This window comes from Erpetoichthys calabaricus, chromosome 4 (genome assembly GCF_900747795.2).
Source record: "Erpetoichthys calabaricus chromosome 4, fErpCal1.3, whole genome shotgun sequence".
NCBI classification, from domain to species: Eukaryota; Metazoa; Chordata; class Cladistia; order Polypteriformes; family Polypteridae; genus Erpetoichthys; species Erpetoichthys calabaricus.
In genome coordinates, this window is record NC_041397.2 from 266,262,660 (window position 1) to 266,283,727 (window position 21,068).

Consider the following 21,068-nt stretch of genomic DNA (forward strand, 5'->3'; position numbering starts at 1 on the left):
TTATCGACAAATAAAAATGTGTCTGCTAATTTTATATTTTTCTATAACGTCACAAAACTTCAATTAGATCTGTCCATGCATTTTTGAGATTTTAGGGTATTTAGTTTTTTTTGTATTGTTTTTACTCCTAAATATTGATATATTGAAATGTTGGATACCTACTGCTCCAGATGTGCCATCCTTCTAAATGTCAACTTTTTAACTACACAGGATAAAATGTGTTTTGCTGATGGGTAAGTGAGTGATTCAGTCCACTTTGAATTATAAATATACAGATTCACAATCTTAGGCAGTAACTTTGGAGATTTTTTTCCTGGAAAGCTCTGTATAACTGTAAAAAGACTGAATTACCATTTAAAATTTAAACTGCCTGGCATTAAATGTATCCTGTAATCGGTCAACCTTTAAATTGCATAAAGTGTTAAAAACAAATTGTCTTTTTGATATGGTAGTGGTTTCATTTACTCTATCCAATTATACAGTACATTATGTTACAGAGTCTCTGTGTCTGCCCTCGCGTTGGATGATTTCCAATATTTATTTATTTAAGAGTTTACTTATGAAGGGCATGAACAGTAAGCAATTTGTAGTACTTTATTCATATTTGTAAAATTTTCTGTTCTACAGTATTCATTTCATAACAGCATATACCTACTTTTGACTGTAGTTTATAGAAAACATTTATTTTTTAAGGGTAAAGCTTTTGCAAAAGAGGTGCAAAATTAAATCATTTTGGTAAGCAGTTATTAAGAGCACTACCTTACTTACAGACAGCCCTGCATACAGTTTAACATGTACCACTAGAAACTGAGATTGTTACCTGCATGTGTCCTAAACAGTAGTGATCAAAGTACAATTCAGACAATAATCACACCACCACACAATAAATACAACATCTGCCAATGTATACAGAAAGCACTTCAATGGTTGTCAGTACATATGGATGTTGAATATCTTTTCTTGAATCTGGGAATCCAAGTGCTCATGGTTCTGGTTTATTTTGTGAAATAAAGAAGGAAAGTGCATAGTATTATAAAACACAGAAAACTGGGAATTATGTTTGATTTAATTCATAATGGATTGTTTTAATTAGTTTTTAAATTTATACCTGAGATGGATTCATTATAAAAGCTTGATACTGTTTGCTTCTATGCATGAGGGCTTTTTTCCAGAAGTGGTTTATTTAAGAATATTTTAGCCAGAATGCATGTGTTTGGGACTTTCCAACCATACAGCTGGTTACTTGGCATTTAGAATTTGCATTATGAGTAATTAATTTTTTTTTTCATGGACATTTAGATATTATGTGCTGTTGTTCAGTGTGATTCCCTTTTGAAACTTATTGCATCAAAACTTGGTAATCTCCATTCTGGATGAAAATATGACATTAACAGTTGTTAACTGCAAACAACATGAGTTAATTAACAGATATAAAATTATAATTTTTGAGAGGAGTGTTCCTTTAAGGAATGCAAGTAATTATCAGAAATCAAACAAAACAATTATGGGCGAAACTGGATTAAAATGCAGAAAGTATGGTTAAGATTAGGAGAGCCCTGGCTCAATCTAGACATGTTAAGAATGGGTGCCCATTTAATTCATACCAATGTAAACTAGTGTCATTTTCATAAACCCATCAAACAAATTAGTAATTGCATATAGCAGGAAGATGGCATTGCAGAAATCCAATAGTTATGATAATGCCTGTTCGCTTTGTATCTATTTGCTTATTAGAACATTACAGCATTAGAATAATTTTGATAAGAACAGGCCATTCATCTCAACAAGGCTTGGCAATCCTATCCACCTAATTTCTCCAAAATAGCATCAAATTGAGTGTTGAAGGTTGTTAAAGCCAAAATTATTAGGAATGCTAAGCTAATACTACGTAGGGCCTCCTTTAGCTCTCAAAACAGCCTCAGTTCTATGTGGTATGGATTCCACAACATGTTGGAAACATTCTTTTGAGTTTCTAGTGCATATTGACATGATTACATCACATAATTTCTGCAGATTTGTCAGCTGCATATTCATGCTGCAAATCTCCTGTTCTACCACATCCCAAAGGAGTTCTATTAGATTCAGATCCGGTGACAGGGAAGGCAACTGAAGAACACAGAACTCGTGGACGTGTTCATGAAACCACTTTGAGATGACTTTTGTTTAGTGACATGATGCATTATCATTCTGGAAGTGTAGCTGTTAGAAGGTAGGGAAATTGTGGCTCTAAAGGAATGCACATGGTCAGCAACAATATTCAAATAGGCCATGGCATTCAAGCAATGATTGATTGGTGTTAATGGGCCCAAAGTGTACAAAGAAAACATTCCCCACATCATTACACCACTATCACCAGTCTGGTTTGTTGACATAAGGCATATTGAGTGCATGGATTTATGCTGATGACATCAAATTCTCAGTCCACTATGTGCCTCAGTAAAAACTGAGATTCGTCAGACCATGCTTCATTTTTCCAGTTTTAAACTGTAAAGTTTTGGTGAGCCTGTGCCTACTGCAGCCTCAACCTTCTTTTTTTGACCGGCAAAATTGAATCCATATGTGGTCTTCTGCTTTTGTAGCCTCAAGATTCAATGTGGTACATTCTGGGATGCTTTTTTGCCCACCACTGTTATGTATTAATGTATGTTTATGTATTTTATTGTTATTTTTGTTGTTCTTGAGTAATTGTATGTTTATTTTCATGTATTTTCTTTTTGTTCTGTAATTATGTACTTTCTTTTGAAAATTCCCTCCATTCATTGTTCCTTGTGGGTGGAACCCCAAGAGGCAGGGCTACCCTGATGTCACAGCTGTGGGGTTCTCCTCCTAGCTTTATATTCAGAGCCAAAATTGGGGTCTAGCAAGTCGAGCATCTGTTAATGGTTAGAGTTTGTGAGTATTTCTGTTTCTGTTTTAAATTTCTGGTAATATTTTGATTTCTTTCTTGTGTCTTTGTATTGATTGCCTTTTTAGGCATCTTCTTTTTCCTATGAGGTTTATGATTACTTTCCTGCTTGTTGGGATGTTTAAGTTTGTTTTTGAGACTAAAATCCCCTTTGTCCCTGCAAGACTTGAGGTGAGCCATTGGTGCTGGGTTTAAGCTCCACTCAGGTGATGTATTTTCCATGTAAGCAAAAGAGTCCTGCCCTAGCCAGTGAAGCCTTTTGGATGCCTAACACTCCTTATTCATCATGTCTGTGTCTACAATTAATAACAACCACAGTTGTACAGAGTGGTTATCAGAGTTACTGTAGCTTGTCTTTAAGCTCAAACCAGTCTGGCCATCTCCAAGGACCTCTTTCATCAACATTTTGATTGCGTTCAGACAATTGCCTCTCTCTGGATATTGCTTGTTTTTCTTGCCATTCTATGTCTATTGTATGTGAAAATCCCAGGAGACCAGCAAATATACTCAAACCAGCCCATGTAGCACCAACAGTCATGACACTATTAAAAACACTAAGATCTCATTTTTTCCTCATTCTTGTGCTTTATGTGAACATTAACTGAACGCCCTGACCTGTATTTGCATAATTTTATGCATTATGCTGCTTCCACATGGTCTGCTGATTAGATAATTGCATGGACAAGCAGGTGTACAGGTGGTTATAATAATGTGTTCAGTGAGTGTACATCTCAGCTTTTTGATCATGCCAATCTAATATAATAAGCATGTTTGATTTCAATAAATATTTATGAAACATTCATGGCAGAGAGTTGATGCCAGTACCTACAGCAGGCCATTCAGCTCTTCTGTTTTACTAGACTTGATCTTTACCTGCACCATCACCCATTCTTATGCATGAGAGGCACTTGCTGTCAAAAACATGTTGATACCAAAAGATAGATTTTGAAAGTGATTTTATTTATATTGTTGAGGCACCAACAGTAACGGCACATTGCTTTTTTAAACAATGCAAATGATCCAAACTGAGCAGAGTCATTAAGGATGCACAGAACACGTAATATTGTTGTTCTCAGATCTAGACTTGTCCTGCTTAACACTAGAATTCCTGAAGTCTATGAAACAACTCGTAATCCCGGCCCACCTTAAATCCCTTCGCACCTCTCCATTCAGCGTCTTTTGTTTTGTACATGTGTCGATTAGCACAAGCAGCAAGCAGCCTGCTATCTCATCCCCCACTGCCGCAAAAAGCTCTCTCAGCTCAAGCCTTGCTTATCTGGGAGAGAGGTACTGTAGAGCTGTATTGGGTAAATAATATATTGTTATTTGGAACACATGCATTTCATGTGTGTTCCGTGTCTACAAAGGTCTATGCAAGTGCAGGATGACAGGAAATGCAAGAAATGTTGAACACATACCTAAAAGACAAACTTTATTCATGTTTTAGTAATAACGACAAAATTTGGATATGAAGTGTATAATGTGTGAAGACTGCTTTTTAGTTGTTTCAAACTGAGATGCCACGTTTCATTCCTTAAACATAGATTAGGCCAACACAATGTACAATTTTTAATACTGAGTCGTACTACACCTCAGAAGTATAGAACTACTATAGGTATACGGCAAAGATCATTAAATCATGTTTTTCTTTTCTTTTGCTTTTACTCACTGTAAATATCCCTAATTAAAACAAAAAATAGGGGATTAGGATGTTTTAAATTGGTTTTACCAAAAAATGCAACCAAATGTTATCATTGATCATTGCTGTAGGTATGGCACATGTGACATAATAGAAGATTTCAAAGTTAAAAGTTTCCAGTCTGTCTCATCTCTTTTGGTTCTTATCAACAAATTTTATGCTACAGCTAAAGTAAAAGCAGTATATCCATATCTATTTTTGTTTGGTTCTCTCTTTCCTGCAGCGGTGTTGGTCGAAACTGGGGATGGGCCTCAGCTGGTAGCAGTATTCTTGCAGAATTTGGCACTCTTCACATGGAATTTGTACACCTCACCTACTTGACCGGAGACCCAGCCTACCTTAATAAAGTAAGATATATATATATTTATTTTAGATGACTAAATAATAATTTAAAACTGATTCTTCTTGTTTTATGTTTTTGTTGCTTATGTTGTACATAATATGGCTGTATTTTCCATTTTTTCTGCATATTTCTGTCTCTTGTATTTTGCAGAATTTATCATTATACCTTCAGCTACAAAAGTCTTATTTTATGTAATTTATGTTCCCTGTGTAATGCAAGCTAAACCTTTATTACTCTAAATGATCCACAGCTTTTGTGTTTTGTAGTCTTTAATCTGTCCAAGATCTTTGTTACTTAAATGAGTTTTTGATAATCTGGAGAAAAAGCTGAAAGGGTGCATGTAAGAAAAACACTTTCATTATGTACATAAACTGAAAAGCGAGTCAGCAGAAAGCATGCAGGCCTTGCATACAAATAACAGTGAAAGAAATAGCCTGCATGGGCCCTTTAGATGCAGTCCACTTCTGAAATATTTACAGTTCACTTTAAACTAAATCAATAATGTGAATCCTGCTTCATCAAAACATTCTGACATTTTAATTTCTTAGTGCAATTCAATTCCTGATTGTCAATCAGCTGTTCCCATTCATTTATTTTTCTCCAGCCACAGTCTTTCAATTTAGCTTTTGGTTTCAGTTCAGGTAAATAGTGATAGTGAAAGGAGTTAAAGTCTCTGTTACTGGGAGAGTTTAACATAAGTTGAGTTTACTGTTGCTAAAGCTCAAAATGTTACTCTCACTTTATTTTCCACTTGGCAAGTAATAGTTTTGTGACATCAGTTTTGTAATGTAAATCAAAATATTTATATTGGCTTGAGAAATTTCTCTTCATATATTTGTCCCTGTCAATTTCAAAATGATTTATATCACTGCTGGCATCCAACAGTTCAGAACACAACTCAATAAGCCTTTTAGAGAGGCTTAGCTACATATTTAATCCCAGCTCAACTGGTCTGAATCTAAAGTAGATAAAAAGGGATTTCTTGCCAGCTTGGGCTGAACTTGGCATAAGTTTCACTTCTAACAGGAGATGCAAAACTCAAGTATGTGTCCTCAAGCTTCTTTTGTATGGAATTGTCCTCTGTCACCCTTCAATCATTCTTTCCTCATTTCTACTGAAAAAATCTACTTGAAAATGACTTCCGACTTATATTTCTGTTATGTCTCTTTTTTCCCTTATATGTTCTTTGCAGTAAGTCATTTTGTCATCACTTGTCCTTGTAGATGACATGCCAGCGTCCACTTCTTACCCCAGGGATGCACTGCTTTTGTGCTTATTTGTGGCCTGCTATTAACATGTTGCACATGAAGGTCAATGTTCCTGTTGCCTAGGTTCTTGGAGGCTAGGATATGGAATCATTAATTTCTGGATCTAAAAAACTTTTTTTTTGTTTTTCTTAGATATTTTCTTAGACATGAACTGGTTTTGAGACTGATGGGTTTGAGAATAAGCCACACTGTACAGCATAATCTGTTCATAGGAGTCTGTTCTGCAGGGACGTATACTGGCCTGGTGACCATAAGCTACCCCCCAGCCCAGTAGTGAGTGATGCATTCTCTGCAGATTCCTTATCATGAACACAAAGCATCTTTTATTGTCTCTTGCTAAGCTAGCAACTATTCTGATGGATACCTCTGCAAAGCTTTCTCAGTACTGATCGTGAACTTTAATCATAAAAAAAAATACCAAAATTCCATGTTGTCCCTGGAAGTTTAGCCGACATACCAATAAATGAAGGCATCAATGCATAAAAAATTCAAAGGGCTCAGTTAATGACTTAAATGCACATACAAAAGCAGAAGTATGTTATGTGACTACCCAATCTTAGAACATTTTCATCAGTCCTACACTGCTGAGGGAGGACCCTGGAAAATGCAGACTCATTTGCCTTTAATACATACAGTGAATAATTAATTAAATACATTATGTCTCCGAATTATCAGATTCTTAAGTGGATTGATGAATCAGGAAGAGAGCCTTTTCATTTATCTGTCTCTTTCCACACATAAGCAAATATGTGAAAGTAATACAAATATGAAAAACATCTAGTTTCAAAAAGTATGAATTATCCTCTACAAAAAATTTTCAGGGCCTACTGCTTACTTGTGCTCAGCTTCCTTTCCATGATCTCACTCTGAATTCTGGGGATGTAGCAATTTTGTCATCTCCCTTCTTAATTTATATGGGTGTCACCACATCCTCCCCAGGAGTTCTGACAGCTTGTCCCTCACACATTTGATTGAATGCCAACCCCATTTGCTTGTAGCAGACAATTTAAGCAGTTGAGATAAAAAGGAGAATGATTATTTCAAGTAGCTAGCATAACCGTTATCTACAGAGGTATCATCATCACTTCTCTTGTTCGTGGTCACAATTATTCATGATCACATTCATGATTACACTTGAAAACACAAGGGAAGATTTTAAACTTGAAAGTATGCCTTAAGAAAAGGATCTGGCAGTCCTAGTGGACTAATCACTACACATTTAGACAGTTTACAGCATCAAGAAGGCTAAGAGGATGTTAGGTTGTACAGCCTGATGTGTGGTGTACAAGTCAAAGAAGACATTAAGCTTAAGCTTTATAACGCACTAGTGAGACATCACCGCTTGTATTTTTGGTGTCCATATTACAAAAAATGAATAGCAGAGCTAGAGAAGATCCAGAGGAAGTGGACTAGGCAGATTCTGGGACTAGCTATGAGGAGAGATTGAACGATGTGAAACTTTCCAGTTTAAGCAAACAGAGCTTAATAGTGGACAGGACTGAAGTGGTTAAAATTTTGAAGGAAATTAGTACAGTGGAACCCAGCTGTTGCTCTAAAATAAATTATTCCAGAAGAACACAGAGACACGGTTGGAAAGTTGTAAATGGCAGATTTCTCACAAATATTAGAAAGTTTTTCTTTGTGCAAAAAATCATAGACACATGGATTAAATTACCAAGTAGTCCAGTAGAGAGTATGATTTCAAAGACCTTCACAACTCAACTTAATGTTATTTTGGAGAACTTAGGTGAATAGGTTTAGTAAACTTATTATGCTGAATGGCCTGTTCACAATCGTTGTAATGTTCTAATTGTACAATATGTAAAGACAAAGTCTTCGCCCACAGTTCCACAGCCATGCCTAAATTTGAATTACATTTCTTCCATCTGTATTCAGCTATTGCCAGCAATCTTTATGCAACTAATAAACTGAGAAGTTTGAACCTTTGGTAACCAGAATTGACCATTGTATTCCTTTTTAGACACAACAATCATCAACCCAGTTTGTTTTACTCTCACAGGCATCCATGCAGTGTTGAAAAACATAATAACTGAGACTCTCACTATTAAGTATGCTTGATAAATACACAATATTCTCACCCATTCCAGTATGTTTGCCCTTGAGTCTTTTGAGGTCCAGTAGTTTTAGCCATTCCATACATGGTACTGCCATCTACTGTACTAGAAAGGTGTAACCAACAGGTTTAGACGTTCATTAAAATGTGCCATTCTTGCTGAGAATAACCAATGCAGCATTTTACTTTCCATGCCTAAGTCATTTTGATTCAGGTCACTTGAAAGTCAGAGGCACTAACTGATTTTAGGGCATGGACTTTCAGAGCTGCTTTTACTGTTAAGGTACTGAGTAGCCTCCATTAAGACCCCTTACCCCAGACCTGAGCTGACAACTTCTGCAGTGCATTCCTGTACCTATCCACTAGACACTCCAACTGTGAGCAGAGTCATCATTGTTCTAACATATTACTCTGGGTTATGGTTGTGAATGGACTCAAAGTTCTCTCGGATGAGTGTTGTGCAGACTTAAAGCCTACATGGAATAACCCTTTATGGCAATGGAGAATAATGTGCCCCATTCTGACTTCTGCTCTAGTATACTTCCTGTTAAGAAAGTGCTTCTTCCCCACCTTTCTCCCAGATACAACTCATGCATGCTTAATTATTTTTATGTTACACCCAGATGCTAACTGGAAATTGTACCTGAAGAACTATACATCAGGTCATTTGGACCTACACACACAAGAGTGAAAAGGCCAAACTGAATGCATTCATAACAAGCATAATCAGTGTACAGTATATGCATATAATTTTGACATTATGATCAGGCTGTCAAACTGCATTTCAGCTGTTTTCTTCAAGGTGTCTTTTAGGTAGGCATGCTATATTAAGGAATAATTTTCTATTTGACAACCACATAATTAATTAAACATCCTAAAGAAAATTACAAGTTACTGATATGGGGGAAAGAAATAGAAGGTGTCGGGAAGCCTTAATTTGTAATTTATTTTCAGTAGTCATTAGTGTAAATATTGCTTTTGGAAAAAAGAGGGTCATTACAAAAGGACTTTTTAAAAAGAATGTCTTAAACATTATGGTAATTCCACACAGAACTGCTTTTGAACCTTGTAATTTGTGCATTAAGAAGTCACAGATTGAAGTCTTTGCACACCCTAGTTAAATTAAATAAACATATAAACTGTGTTGTATCTGTGACTTGTGAGAGCTAAGGACATATGTCATTTATTGAGTCCCTGTCACCCAGTATCATGCTCTCTACTTTGAGTTCAACCATTCATGGCATTTGCATTAACTCTTTATCTATATTGTCAGTTTTTAAATTATGTTAATGCCTTTTCAGTTCCCCCACAGCACACCTCCATGTTCCCCATTTTGTGAACTTAATCCATCCACCCATCTTTCTAAGGTTGGCTGAGGCTCAGTAATTGCCCCCTGTTTTAGTACTACAGCTTGAATTATTTTTCAAGAAGTCTTCTAGTGGATTGAAAGTTGCTTGATGATTAGCAACTTATGATTTCCCTGGAGCTGTGGAAGAGGGCCTATTTAATTCCATAGTATGCCACTGATTTTGATTTTTGGTATTTACTTTATGCCTTTCCATTATGCTCCTGTAATTTTAAAAGCCATATACAGTATATGTAAATCTTACCAGTGGTTAGCAAATAATACACATGTGAAGCAATGGGCTAGATTAATTATTTAATTCCCTTGAAGTAACTAAAGGTTTTCCAAGGAACTTTGTTCAAACTCATTTTTGCTCTATATACCCCATACTACTGATGCGCACTTCAAAAATCAATTAAAGGATTAGAATGTGTAACGCCATGTCTGTTTGCGACATTTTACTTTCCATGCCCAAGTCATTTTGCTTCAGGTCACTTGAAAGTCAGAGGCACTAACTGGTTTTAGGGCATGGACTTGTGGAGCTGCTTTTACTATTAAGGTACTGAGTAGCCTCCATTAAGACTCCTTGCCCCAGACCTGAGCTGACAATGTCTGCAGTGCATTCCTGCACCTATCCACTAGACACTCCAACTGTGATGGTTCGACCTCTACAGACTTTTATTTACCCACATGTTGATAAATTACTACCTCAAATCAAAATGCATTTGATCACTGGTGCCCTGGTACCTGATGTTCTTGCAAGCAGTATTGTGTTATAAAGTATGAACATGGCATTTATTATGGAACAGCCTGTTAGTAAAAATAAAAAAAAATCTTTCAACAGTTCATTAGGATTCAATTCCCACTGGCAAGTTAAAATAGCACTCCTCCAAGATTTTTGATGCCTTCTAATAGATCAATCACCTCAGTAGATGGTGTACTTCCATGCAGAGACTCCCTCATCTCTAATAATGGCAGATATTTTCTTTAATGGTTAGGCAATATGCTCAAACTACATTAATGATATCGTATATCAGTTCAAATTTAGCTGTATGGCATCCATCTAGGAGCTTTTCACTTGCCCTGCAGCAATCCAGAGCTCTGCTTTTGCTTTTGGGCAACCCAAATCTAGATGCCCAGATTAAGGTGGTAAATTTTTCAGTCTTTCCCTTACCTATGAAGTATAATTTTTAAGGTTTACATATTGGGATCTTTACCAAATATGCCTGTTACCCAACTGACATTGCGTTTAATTTCTATTCTATCCTTTGCAGATGGTGAGCCTTTGTGGCATGGTAAATGTCAGCAGACCTAAACATGCTTATCAATGTTCTCATATGCTTAACAGAAGTCTAATGACAGTTATAACTGTAAAGTGATGGTTGTAAGATTTCTTTTATTATGGCCTGAAATATTATATTGTGCAGTGCAGTGGCCATATACTACATGTCACCCATGTTGTAATTGATTATACAATATATATGATAGATGTAGGTATTATTCTGCATTGTAATGTGTTGGTTATTGCCCCATATCTGAAGGATTCTCGCAGTATAGGCCACAAAGGGACCTGGTCAGGACTGTTTGTTACCTTCTATTTTATAGGGAGATGGAAGGTTAAAGTACAGTCGGCCATTGTTTGGCAGTACTACACATCACGTTTAACAAGTTTAAGTTAATTTCTATTTAAATGTAAATAAAATTAATCCAAAAACTGTCATAAATGGCCCGTGGTGATGTCACAGTTTTACATGTTAAAGGTTACATACAGTATATGTAATATCACTTGCCTTACATGATTAATGCTTTTTTTAACTATTGTATTTTGATGTCATTTAGGTCATGCATATTAGAAAGCTTTTGCAGAAAATGGACCGACCTAATGGACTTTACCCAAATTACCTGAACCCAAGAACAGGCCGCTGGGGCCAACGTAAGTAATGTATTTTCAATATGCAGAATCAGGTAGCTTCTTTATGGGTTAATTATTTTATGTTCATATCTTGTGTGTTCTTTTTCTCAAGGAAATCTTTGAAGTTGTTGTTATTGTATGTTTAGTTTTTTTCAAATTCTAGGTGACCAAAAGCAAACAGTCTCAATTCTGGAATTACAATTACATGTTATTCATGATTATATCAATGCCCGTTGCATCCGTTCTCAGTAATTGCTGTTTATGCTTGACTTTTCCAAACATTTTTGCTATGTCTGCTAACCCTTTTTTTGAAACTAAACTGTTTAGCAGCTTACTTTTATAGTATATGAATTATTGAAAATTGATATCAATAAATGCTTACATTTACACTTTCAAGTGTATGCTGCTCTCCTGTATATAGTATGTTAACACTTAGCCTGCATTTTTCCTCTAAATCTTGCATATTAACTTTTAAATTAGTCATTGTCCTTGATTGAAGAGTGAATGAAACATTAAAATCATAGTTTTTTAAGAAAGAGCCGAGGTTTTGGCTTTTTCAGAAAAGACCATTATGGATTGTTCAGTTTTATTCTAAAAAGGTAAAGCAATTTTTTGTATTTTCAGGGCTGTTTACTACTAACACTTAATGGTAAAGTGTACTTACTGAGGACTAAAATGTTATCTGAAAGAAGAAAAAAGTCGGGATATATAAATATTAACAGAATAGTTAATTTATGGCTATGGAAATGCACAGTAATTGTCTAAAATGAAATTAGATTCATCCTAGCAACAAGATTACAGAAAAATCTTGTCAAGAGTCTTTTAATCAGCAATAATTACATTTTATGCATTCACTTATGTAAGGGCAGATTAAACAATGCAGAATGAACTACTCTTTTAAATTGTAAAAGGGTGTGGGACGACCTGAAGCCTTTTTTTTGTGTCAATCACTGTTAACCTGTACAAAACAAAACAAAACAAAACAAAAAAAGACTGGCATTGGAATCAGAATTCATTCTTTTGACCACAAGAGGAACAGAGTTACTTAAGATATGCCGTTCTTATTATTATCATAGAGAAAAGACTATAATAAGCTGCTAGTCCAGAAAATACAAAAAAGAAGTTTTAATGATATTTAGGAAGTCACTAAAGCAGGTGCAACCAAAGTTATTGAACACAGAGATACTCGGCAATAAATATATTTAAGGAATGTTATAAGTTTAGAATGTAATGAAAATTAACTTGCTGGTAAAGATTTTTCTATTAAAATAAGAAGAAACACCTTGATGCAAACTTGTAATAAGATAGACTGGTAAGATTTAGGACCTATTAAATTCCTATCAAGCGGGAAAGCTTTGGGCCCAGATGGCTATGCAGTAAAATTTTAAAACACAACTTGCCATATTAGGCCCAATAATTCCAGAAATGTTCATGGAAGATGTAGAAGACAACTTTCTATGTAAGACATGATACCAGGTGCTAATTACTTTTTTGTTTGTTTGTTCTAAGGCCCATTTCTTTATTGAACGTCTACATCTGGACAGAAATATAACAAATTAAAACAGAGAAAGTTGTTCCTTTTATAATTTTGCATTATCAAATTGGATTTGTTAAATTTAGGCATTTACTTTAAAATCATTTTATGTTCAATGAAATATGTACCCACACAGCAACACGTCATATTGAAATCTCTGAAAGTAGACAGAGCATTTTGAAAGAAAGTTAAATAGCGTGATTTCTTCATTACTTTACACAAATTTGGACCCAATGTATGAGATTTAATCAAACTGTTATGCTTAACCATGAAGTTATACTTTGTGTAAACAATATAAACCCTGATTATTGAGACTCAAACCGTGCTCTCCTTTGTCAACAATTTTTTATTACCATCAAGCCCCTTGCCATCTTTTTCTTTTAATAAGCATTCAGAGATTTCAGTAATTTTAAGGGAAGGACTTCAACAAATTGTATTTGTTTCTGCCAGTGATATGGCATTTTACATGTGTGATCCATATTCACCACTTCCAAAAGTACTAAATGTATTAAATGTTAACTTTGAATTAAAGTATGGCAGGAAATTATATAATGCAATGAGTGTGACTGTGTATTTGGCTTTGCTTTTCTGTAGTGCAATTGTAGTTTACACTTAAGTGTGGCTGCCACTTAATTGACATCTTTTGCAAGTAAATTAAGGGAACATCAAAGGTTCCTTGTTTTAGCTTTAGTGTCTTGTTAATTGGAGGTACTTGGCATTGGAGCATGAGGAAATTGTTTTAGAAGACTTCAGAGAAGAGGTAACTTTAGTTTGAAAGAAGGTACATTAAGTATGTTAGGGTTTGGCAAGATAGTGCAAGTGGATTCATTTTTTACTTTTGTTTTAAATTATTAGTAGTGCTGTTCCAGTTTGTGCTTAAGTACTGCTACAGTAATTAAAAGAAGTTGCAGATAAGTTTAGTGGTTTATCAAATGTTCTCTGGTGGTCGTATAGAAGTGATTTACTGCTAATTGAAGGTGGTTAGCATTGTACCACTAGGTTAGTAGTTTAGGAGCGGTAGACAAACAGCTATGCTGCAAAAATGACAAATAGTCAAATCTACTGCTGAATCCCAAAAGGATACCTAAATGCCTTAGTCATTTTAACAAAATATGCAGTAACAGATTAAAGAAAATTCTGCCAAAAGAAGACTGAAAAATGTTGTTCTAAGCCCATTACCTGCAGCAAATATAACATGTCTACAATCTCACAAAAATTAATTACAGTTTTGAAAAAAGTCTTAGAATACCTGTCCCCACTAAATGGTAAGGCACTTAAGCAGATATAGAAATGCAAGAGATCTTCATGACGCTGAAAGTCCAGCAAGCCCAAAAATTTTAAAACATCTGTCCAAATTAAAGGCAACAGTGTCAAGTTACAGACTATATCAGATCAGATGTGTATCACATAATCAAAGGAGAAGTAAAGAAACACAACATCCTATAAGCAAAAATAGTTTGAAATGAAAAAACTCTGCTACTAAAATCTGGAGAAAAAAAACTGCACACACTTCTGAATCAAAAAAATTCTCCAGAACACAGCCAGCTTGATATGCAGCAGATTACAGTTCATTGGCACTATACTGCTTACCAGGAGAAAGAGTTTGTTGTGTTACCTGCTGCTCTTGAAAACCCTCTGGTTGTGGCTCATGCTGAAATAAATGGCATTAAAATCCAAGTACATATGTCTAGCAAAAAAAAGAAAAAAAAAGAAAGGGAACTTGGAAACAAATTAAAGGCTAAAAATCAGTATTTTTCTCTGAGATTTTTCCAACACTAGAACAAAAATGACAAAACATAATTTTCAGTCATTTTGCATGGTGGAAGAATGGTTTTACTTTGTACAGCCACTGACAAGCTTTTAACTAGAAACTCTTCCTTTACCAGCAAAACGGACTTCACCTACAAGAAAAGGAACAAATATTCTAGGAGTGGGAATCTTCAAACATGTGCACAAACATTTGAACAAGACTGTGAGTAAGGAAATCCACATTAAGACATGCCGGACCAACCAGCTCAACTAAACAAACATTTAGGCAATTTTTACTAGTGAATGATCAAAATTAAAAATAACATCATATTTGTAGTCACTGACCTTGGAATAATCTAAAAGAATACCCCACATGCTAATATTTGAGGTTTATCAATTTTAACTTTCTTTCTCTTAGAAAGCTTATACCACTGATAAAGAGTAATATATCAAAAATATTATGATATTCATGATCAGAAAACCTGAAACTAGTATAAAATGGCACCCTACATTCATATTTTTCCAATCCCCATTGTAAAAAGCATTGAATTTGACCCCTCGTACCCCATTAGTGAGTTGAATCCATGGCATCATTTGATGTGACATGCGCAGCTTCAAATCCTTCAGATCATTTTTGCTAAAGACACCTTTGATTTAATCTTTATTATAAGAAAGTAATTTCAAGTCTAGGGAGACAAAAGTAGACGGGGAAACCCCCAAAAGCTTGACATCTTGCATATCTAGACACATTGAGCAGCATATCATTTTTAAGTATTTTCTTGTACCCTAAGTTCTTGTCAATAAGCCGCGGCTTATCTAAGGAAAAAAGTTGTGAAAATGAAAAAATAGAATATCGGCTTATACATAAGTCCGGCTTATACATCCATCGCGGGGGTTGCGTTCCAGAGCCACCCGCGAAATAAGAATATCCGCGAAGTAGAAACCATATGTTTATATGGTTATTTTTAGAATGTCATGCTTGGGTTACAGATTTGCGCAGAAACACAGGAGGTTGTAGAGAGACAGGAACGTTATTCAAACACTGCAAACAAACATTTGTCTCTTTTTCAAAAGTTTAAACTGTGCTCCATGACAAGACAGAGATGACAGTTCTGTCTCACAATTAAAAGAATGCAAACATATCTTCCTTTTCAAAGGAGTGCAAAGCAAGCAGTCAAAAAAAAAAATCAATAGGGTTTTTTGGCTTTTAAGTATGCGAAGCACCGCCGGTACAAAACTGTTGAAGGCGGCAGCTCACACCCCCTCTGTCAGGAGCAGGAAGAGAGAGAGAGAGAGAGACAGATAAAAAAAATCAATACGTGCCCTTTGAGCTTTTAAGTATGCGAAGCTCCGTGCAGCATTTCTTTCAGGAAGCAGCTGCACACAGCCCCCCTGCTCACACCCCCCTACGTCAGCGCAAGAGAGAGAGAGAGAGAGAGAGAAAGTAAGCTGGATAGCTTCTCAGCCATCTGCCAACAGCGTCCCTTGTATGAAATCAACTGGGCAAACCAACTGAGGAAGCATGTACCAGAAATTAAAAGACCCATTGTCCGCAGAAATCCGCGATATATATTTAAATATGCTTACATATAAAATCACAATTTAAATGACCGCTACGCGCTCGTGTTGACTCGGCGACGCCCAGAGCAGAAAGAACGCGCTCCGGCCGCTCCAACCGCGCCATGCGGGGAGTGAGAGAGACGGCAATATCTCACACTCTCTCCCCCCTTAAAGAAATTAAATGGGCGCGAGTGAGACCACTGACCTCCCTCCCTTCTATTAGTTATAGGTTATAGTACGTTCGGCTTATCCATGAGTCCGGCTTATCTATGATACGATTTTATTTTAAAAATTCGTATGATTTTTGGTCTCCGGCTAATACATGAGTCCGGCTTATAGACAAGAACTTAGGGTACTTGTGAGTCAGGAGTCGTCAAACAAAAGAAAAGGCTGAAGTGATTTTCCAATAAGTAATTCTTATGAACACAAAAGTTAACCATGTAAAATGTTTGTTTCTTAAATCAAGAATCATTAAAAGTAACACAAATGTACAAGAGGCTACCTTATTAATATGGGAGTATGATATTATAGGGATCACAGATAACTAAAAGTGAAGGAGAAGTTTAGTGGTTGGAGTTTGCTACAAGCTACCAAATTCTGATGTTGCAAACAACAACATCTTATTTTCTCAAGTCAAACACATGTATAGTAAAGAAGATATGATGACCACAAGATACACATGTAAGCTTCTCGGTTGTTCTGCTTTGAAGTTTCTCAGTCGTGCTGCTTTTAACACTAGAATTACCAGAGCCTACAAAAAAACTCGTAGATCCAGCCCACCTTAAATCCATTCGCACCTCTCCCTCAGCATCTTTTGTCCTGTAAATGTGCCGATTAAGACAAGCAGCAAGCAGCCTGCAATTCCATCCCCCACTGCCGCAGACCATGCACAAACTTCTCCCAGCCTTGATTGATTATCTGGGAGTGAATTAAGTGCTGGAGTTTTAGAGTGGAAATAATAGATTGTTATTTGGAACACATGCATTTCATGCGTGTTCCATTTCTATAATAATCTGACACACAAACGCTGGTGAATCTGCCTTCTTCATATCTGACCGTCACTTGATTTTTTTTTTATTCATTTATTTTATTTTCATAAAAAAAAATCAAGTGATGGTCAGATACGAAGAAGGCAGATTCACCAGCGTTTGTTTGTCAGCTTTTATCCCTCCAGATCAGAGAATGTCCAGTTCCATTGCCTCAAAACACCACTCACATCTACAGTTACTCCCAGTTTCAAATAAAAACTAACAGCATCAGATCCCTAGGGTGTAGTATGTATCGCAATCGTGACTGAGAGAAAAAAAAAGTGAAAAAAAAACCGGTAACTTTCACAAGTCCTATAAATGTACAGATAGATAGATAGATAGATAGATAGATAGATAGATAGATAGATAGATAGATAGATAGATAGATAGATAGATAGATAGATAGATAGATAGATAGATAGATAGATAGATAGATAGATAGATAGATAGATAGATAGATAGATACTTTATTAATCCCAAGGGGAAATTCACATACTCCAGCAGCAGCATACTAACATACTAATACAAAAAACAATATTAAATTAAAGAGTAATAAAAATGCAGGTAAAAACAAACAATAACTTTGAATAGTGTTAACGTTTACCCCCCCCCCCGGGTGGAATTGAAGAGTCGCATAGTTTGGGGATGGAACGATCTCCTGAGTCTGTCAGTGGAGCAGGACAGTGACAGCAGTCTGTCGCTGAAGCTGCTCCTCTGTCTGGAGATGACACTGTTAACTGGATGCAGTGGATTCTCCATAATTGATAGGAGCCTGCTGAGTGCCCGTCGCTCTGCCACGGATGTCAGACTGTCCAGCTCCGTGCCTACAATAGAGCCTGCTTTCCTCACCAGTTTGTCCAGGCGTGAGGCGTCCTTCTTCTTAATGCTGCCTCCCCAGCACACCACGGCATAGAAGAGGGCACTCGCCACAACCGTCTTGATAGAACTTCTGCAGCATCTTATTGCAGATGTTGAAGGATGCCAGTCTTCTAAGGAAGTATAGCCGGCTCAGTCCTCTCTTGCACAGAGAATCAGTATTGGCAGTCCAGTCCAATTTATCATCCAGCTGCACTCCCAAGTATTTATAGGTCTGTACCCTTTGCACACAGTCACCTCTGATGATCACAGGGTCCATGAGGGTCCTGGGCCTCCTAAAATCCACCACCAGCTCCTTGGTTTTGCTGGTGTTCAAGTGTAGGTGGTTTGAGTCGCACCATTTAACAAAGTCCTTGATGAGGTTCCTATACTCCTCCTCCTGCCCACTCCTGATGCAGCCCACGATAGCAGTGTCGTCAGCGAACTTTTGCACGTGGCAGGACTCCGAGTTGTGTTGGAAGTCCAATGTATATAGGCTGAACAGGACCGGAGAAAGTACAGTCCCCTGCGGCATTCCTGTGTTGCTGACCACAATGTCAGACCTGCAGTTCCCGAGACACACATACTGAGGTCTGTTTGTAAGATAGTCCACGATCCATGCCACCAGGTATGAATCTACTCCCATCTCTGTCAGCTTGTCCCTAAGGAGCAGAGGTTGAATGGTGTTGAAGGCGCTAGAGAAGTCCAGAAACATAATTCTTACAGCACCACTTCCTCTGTCCAAGTGGGAGAGGGATCGGTGTAGCATATAGATGATGGCATCCTCCGCTCCCACCTTCTCCTGGTATGCGAACTGCAGAGGGTCGAGGGCGTGGTGTACCTGTGGCCTCAGGTGGTGAAGCAGCAGCCGCTCCATGGTTTTTATCACATGTGACGTCAGAGCGACAGGCTGGAAGTCATTCAGCTCACTAGGACGTGATACCTTTGGGACTGGGGTGATACAAGATGTTTTCCAAAGCCTCGGGACTCTCCCCTGTTCCAGGCTCAGGTTGAAGATGCGCTGTAGAGGACTCCCCAGCTCCAGCACACAGGCCTTCAGCAGTCGTGGCGATACTCCATCTGGACCCGCTGCTTTACTGGCACGAAGTACACCGTAGATTGTACAGACTTACAGACACAAACCAAATGTATGTCTGTAATGTATAATATTAACAATAAGAGCAGCTCACTACTGAAAACGGCAAATACAGGAGACAGACAGGATCGAACCGGGGACTCTTGATTACAAGTCAGCAAATCTTAACGCTATGCCACGGAAGCTGTTGTATCGTCCTTGAACCTTTTGTGAAAGTGTTTATTTGATCTTTAGACATTACATAGTTTATGCCAACATTTTGTCATTTACTACTAAAATATGACAAACGTTTCTGTTTTAACAATGTGTTTACACAGATTATTATAGAAACGGAACACACATGAAATGCATGTGTTCCAAATAACGATCTATTATTTCCACTCTAAAATTCCAGGACTTCACTCCCAGATAATCAATCAAGGCATGAGCTTGGAGAAGTTTGTGCACGGTCTGCGGCGGTGGGGGATGGAATAGCAGGCTGCTTGCTGCTTGTCTTAATCGGCACATTTACATGACAAAAGACGCTGAGGGAGAGGTGCGAATGGATTTGTTGTGGGCCGGATCTACAAGTTTTTTCATAGGCTCTGGTAATTCTAGTGTTAAGTTCAGTGGTTGACTGATTTTTTTTTTCCCTTCCTTTCTTGAGTTTGAACGTGGTAAAAAGTTCTGCAAATGGTGGTGTTCAGTCGAAAGCAAACATATAGGGACATTCAATGTTTGCAACTGGATGCTACTTTAAAAGAGATAAATCACAGCACTCCTTGTCGTCATTCAATTTGGGAAACTTAGTAATGACTAAAACTAGCTAAGCCCACCTAGGCTTGCTGCTTACTGCAGTAACTTCACAGCAACCGCACATATGATGAAGAACAGCTCAGGCAGTTTAAAATCCAGTTCAGTGTAGTCACAATCAAAGAGCTCCCATTTACAAAGTTCAGATCACAGCTTTGCTTGACAAAGAATACCAACATAGGCATTAATCCAGCATAAGATAACGACATCCCTTGTGCCAGGATCAGTGGGCAGATAGCAGACAATTAAAAGTGACTTGACAGCAATGCTGTGTGCAGCATGATACCTTTCCTTTCTCTTTAATGGGGATGCAGACATATCAAATGAGGACTGGTTTAAGGGAACGCAAAGGGATAAATTATTACAATGTCAAGAAATGGATGCTTGATTTATATAATTAAGGACTGTTTGTCCTTAATAAAGTTAACCAATTTAAAAATTTGTTCATGGTATTTATACCAAGTTTATAAGAATAAAAAAAAGTTATTTATTAAATTTATTCCTGTAAATTTATCTGCATGATCCTGTTTTTTCCAAGCCAGGAACATCAGCACTTCTTGGCAGAAACTTTACCATGCATGATGTGCTCTGTTTATCGATTACCACGGTAGTCAGCTAAACAGATAGGTGGAGGTGCAGCACTCACTCAGATTATGGTATCAGTGCAGGAGACATTTTAAGGCAAAGATAACATAACATAAGTTGCACAGCTGTCATATATTCCCACCACCCTAAATTACACAGTTTTTAACACATTAAACGTGCATGGTTTTGGGATCATAGAGCTTTTTTATATTGACAATCTATTTGCATCCTTTGAATAGATGTGTTACAAATATAATCTTTTGCCGAAACACATTTCTTTAACTACATGCAAGTTGAGACTTTGTTAAAAGAAATATGGCTGC

At 37.0% G+C, this 21,068-nt stretch overlaps 1 protein-coding gene across 1 annotated transcript in view; it reads left to right on the forward strand.

Moving 5' to 3' along the window:
* The window catches only part of man1a2 (mannosidase, alpha, class 1A, member 2), a 527,240-nt gene that overhangs the window by 433,057 nt on the left and 73,115 nt on the right, over nucleotides 1-21,068 (forward strand). The window contains exons 8-9 of the mRNA XM_028800742.2: nucleotides 4,828-4,951; nucleotides 11,474-11,567. Coding sequence (XP_028656575.1) covers nucleotides 4,828-4,951; nucleotides 11,474-11,567 — 218 coding nt within the window. The remainder of the gene's footprint in view (nucleotides 1-4,827; nucleotides 4,952-11,473; nucleotides 11,568-21,068) is intronic.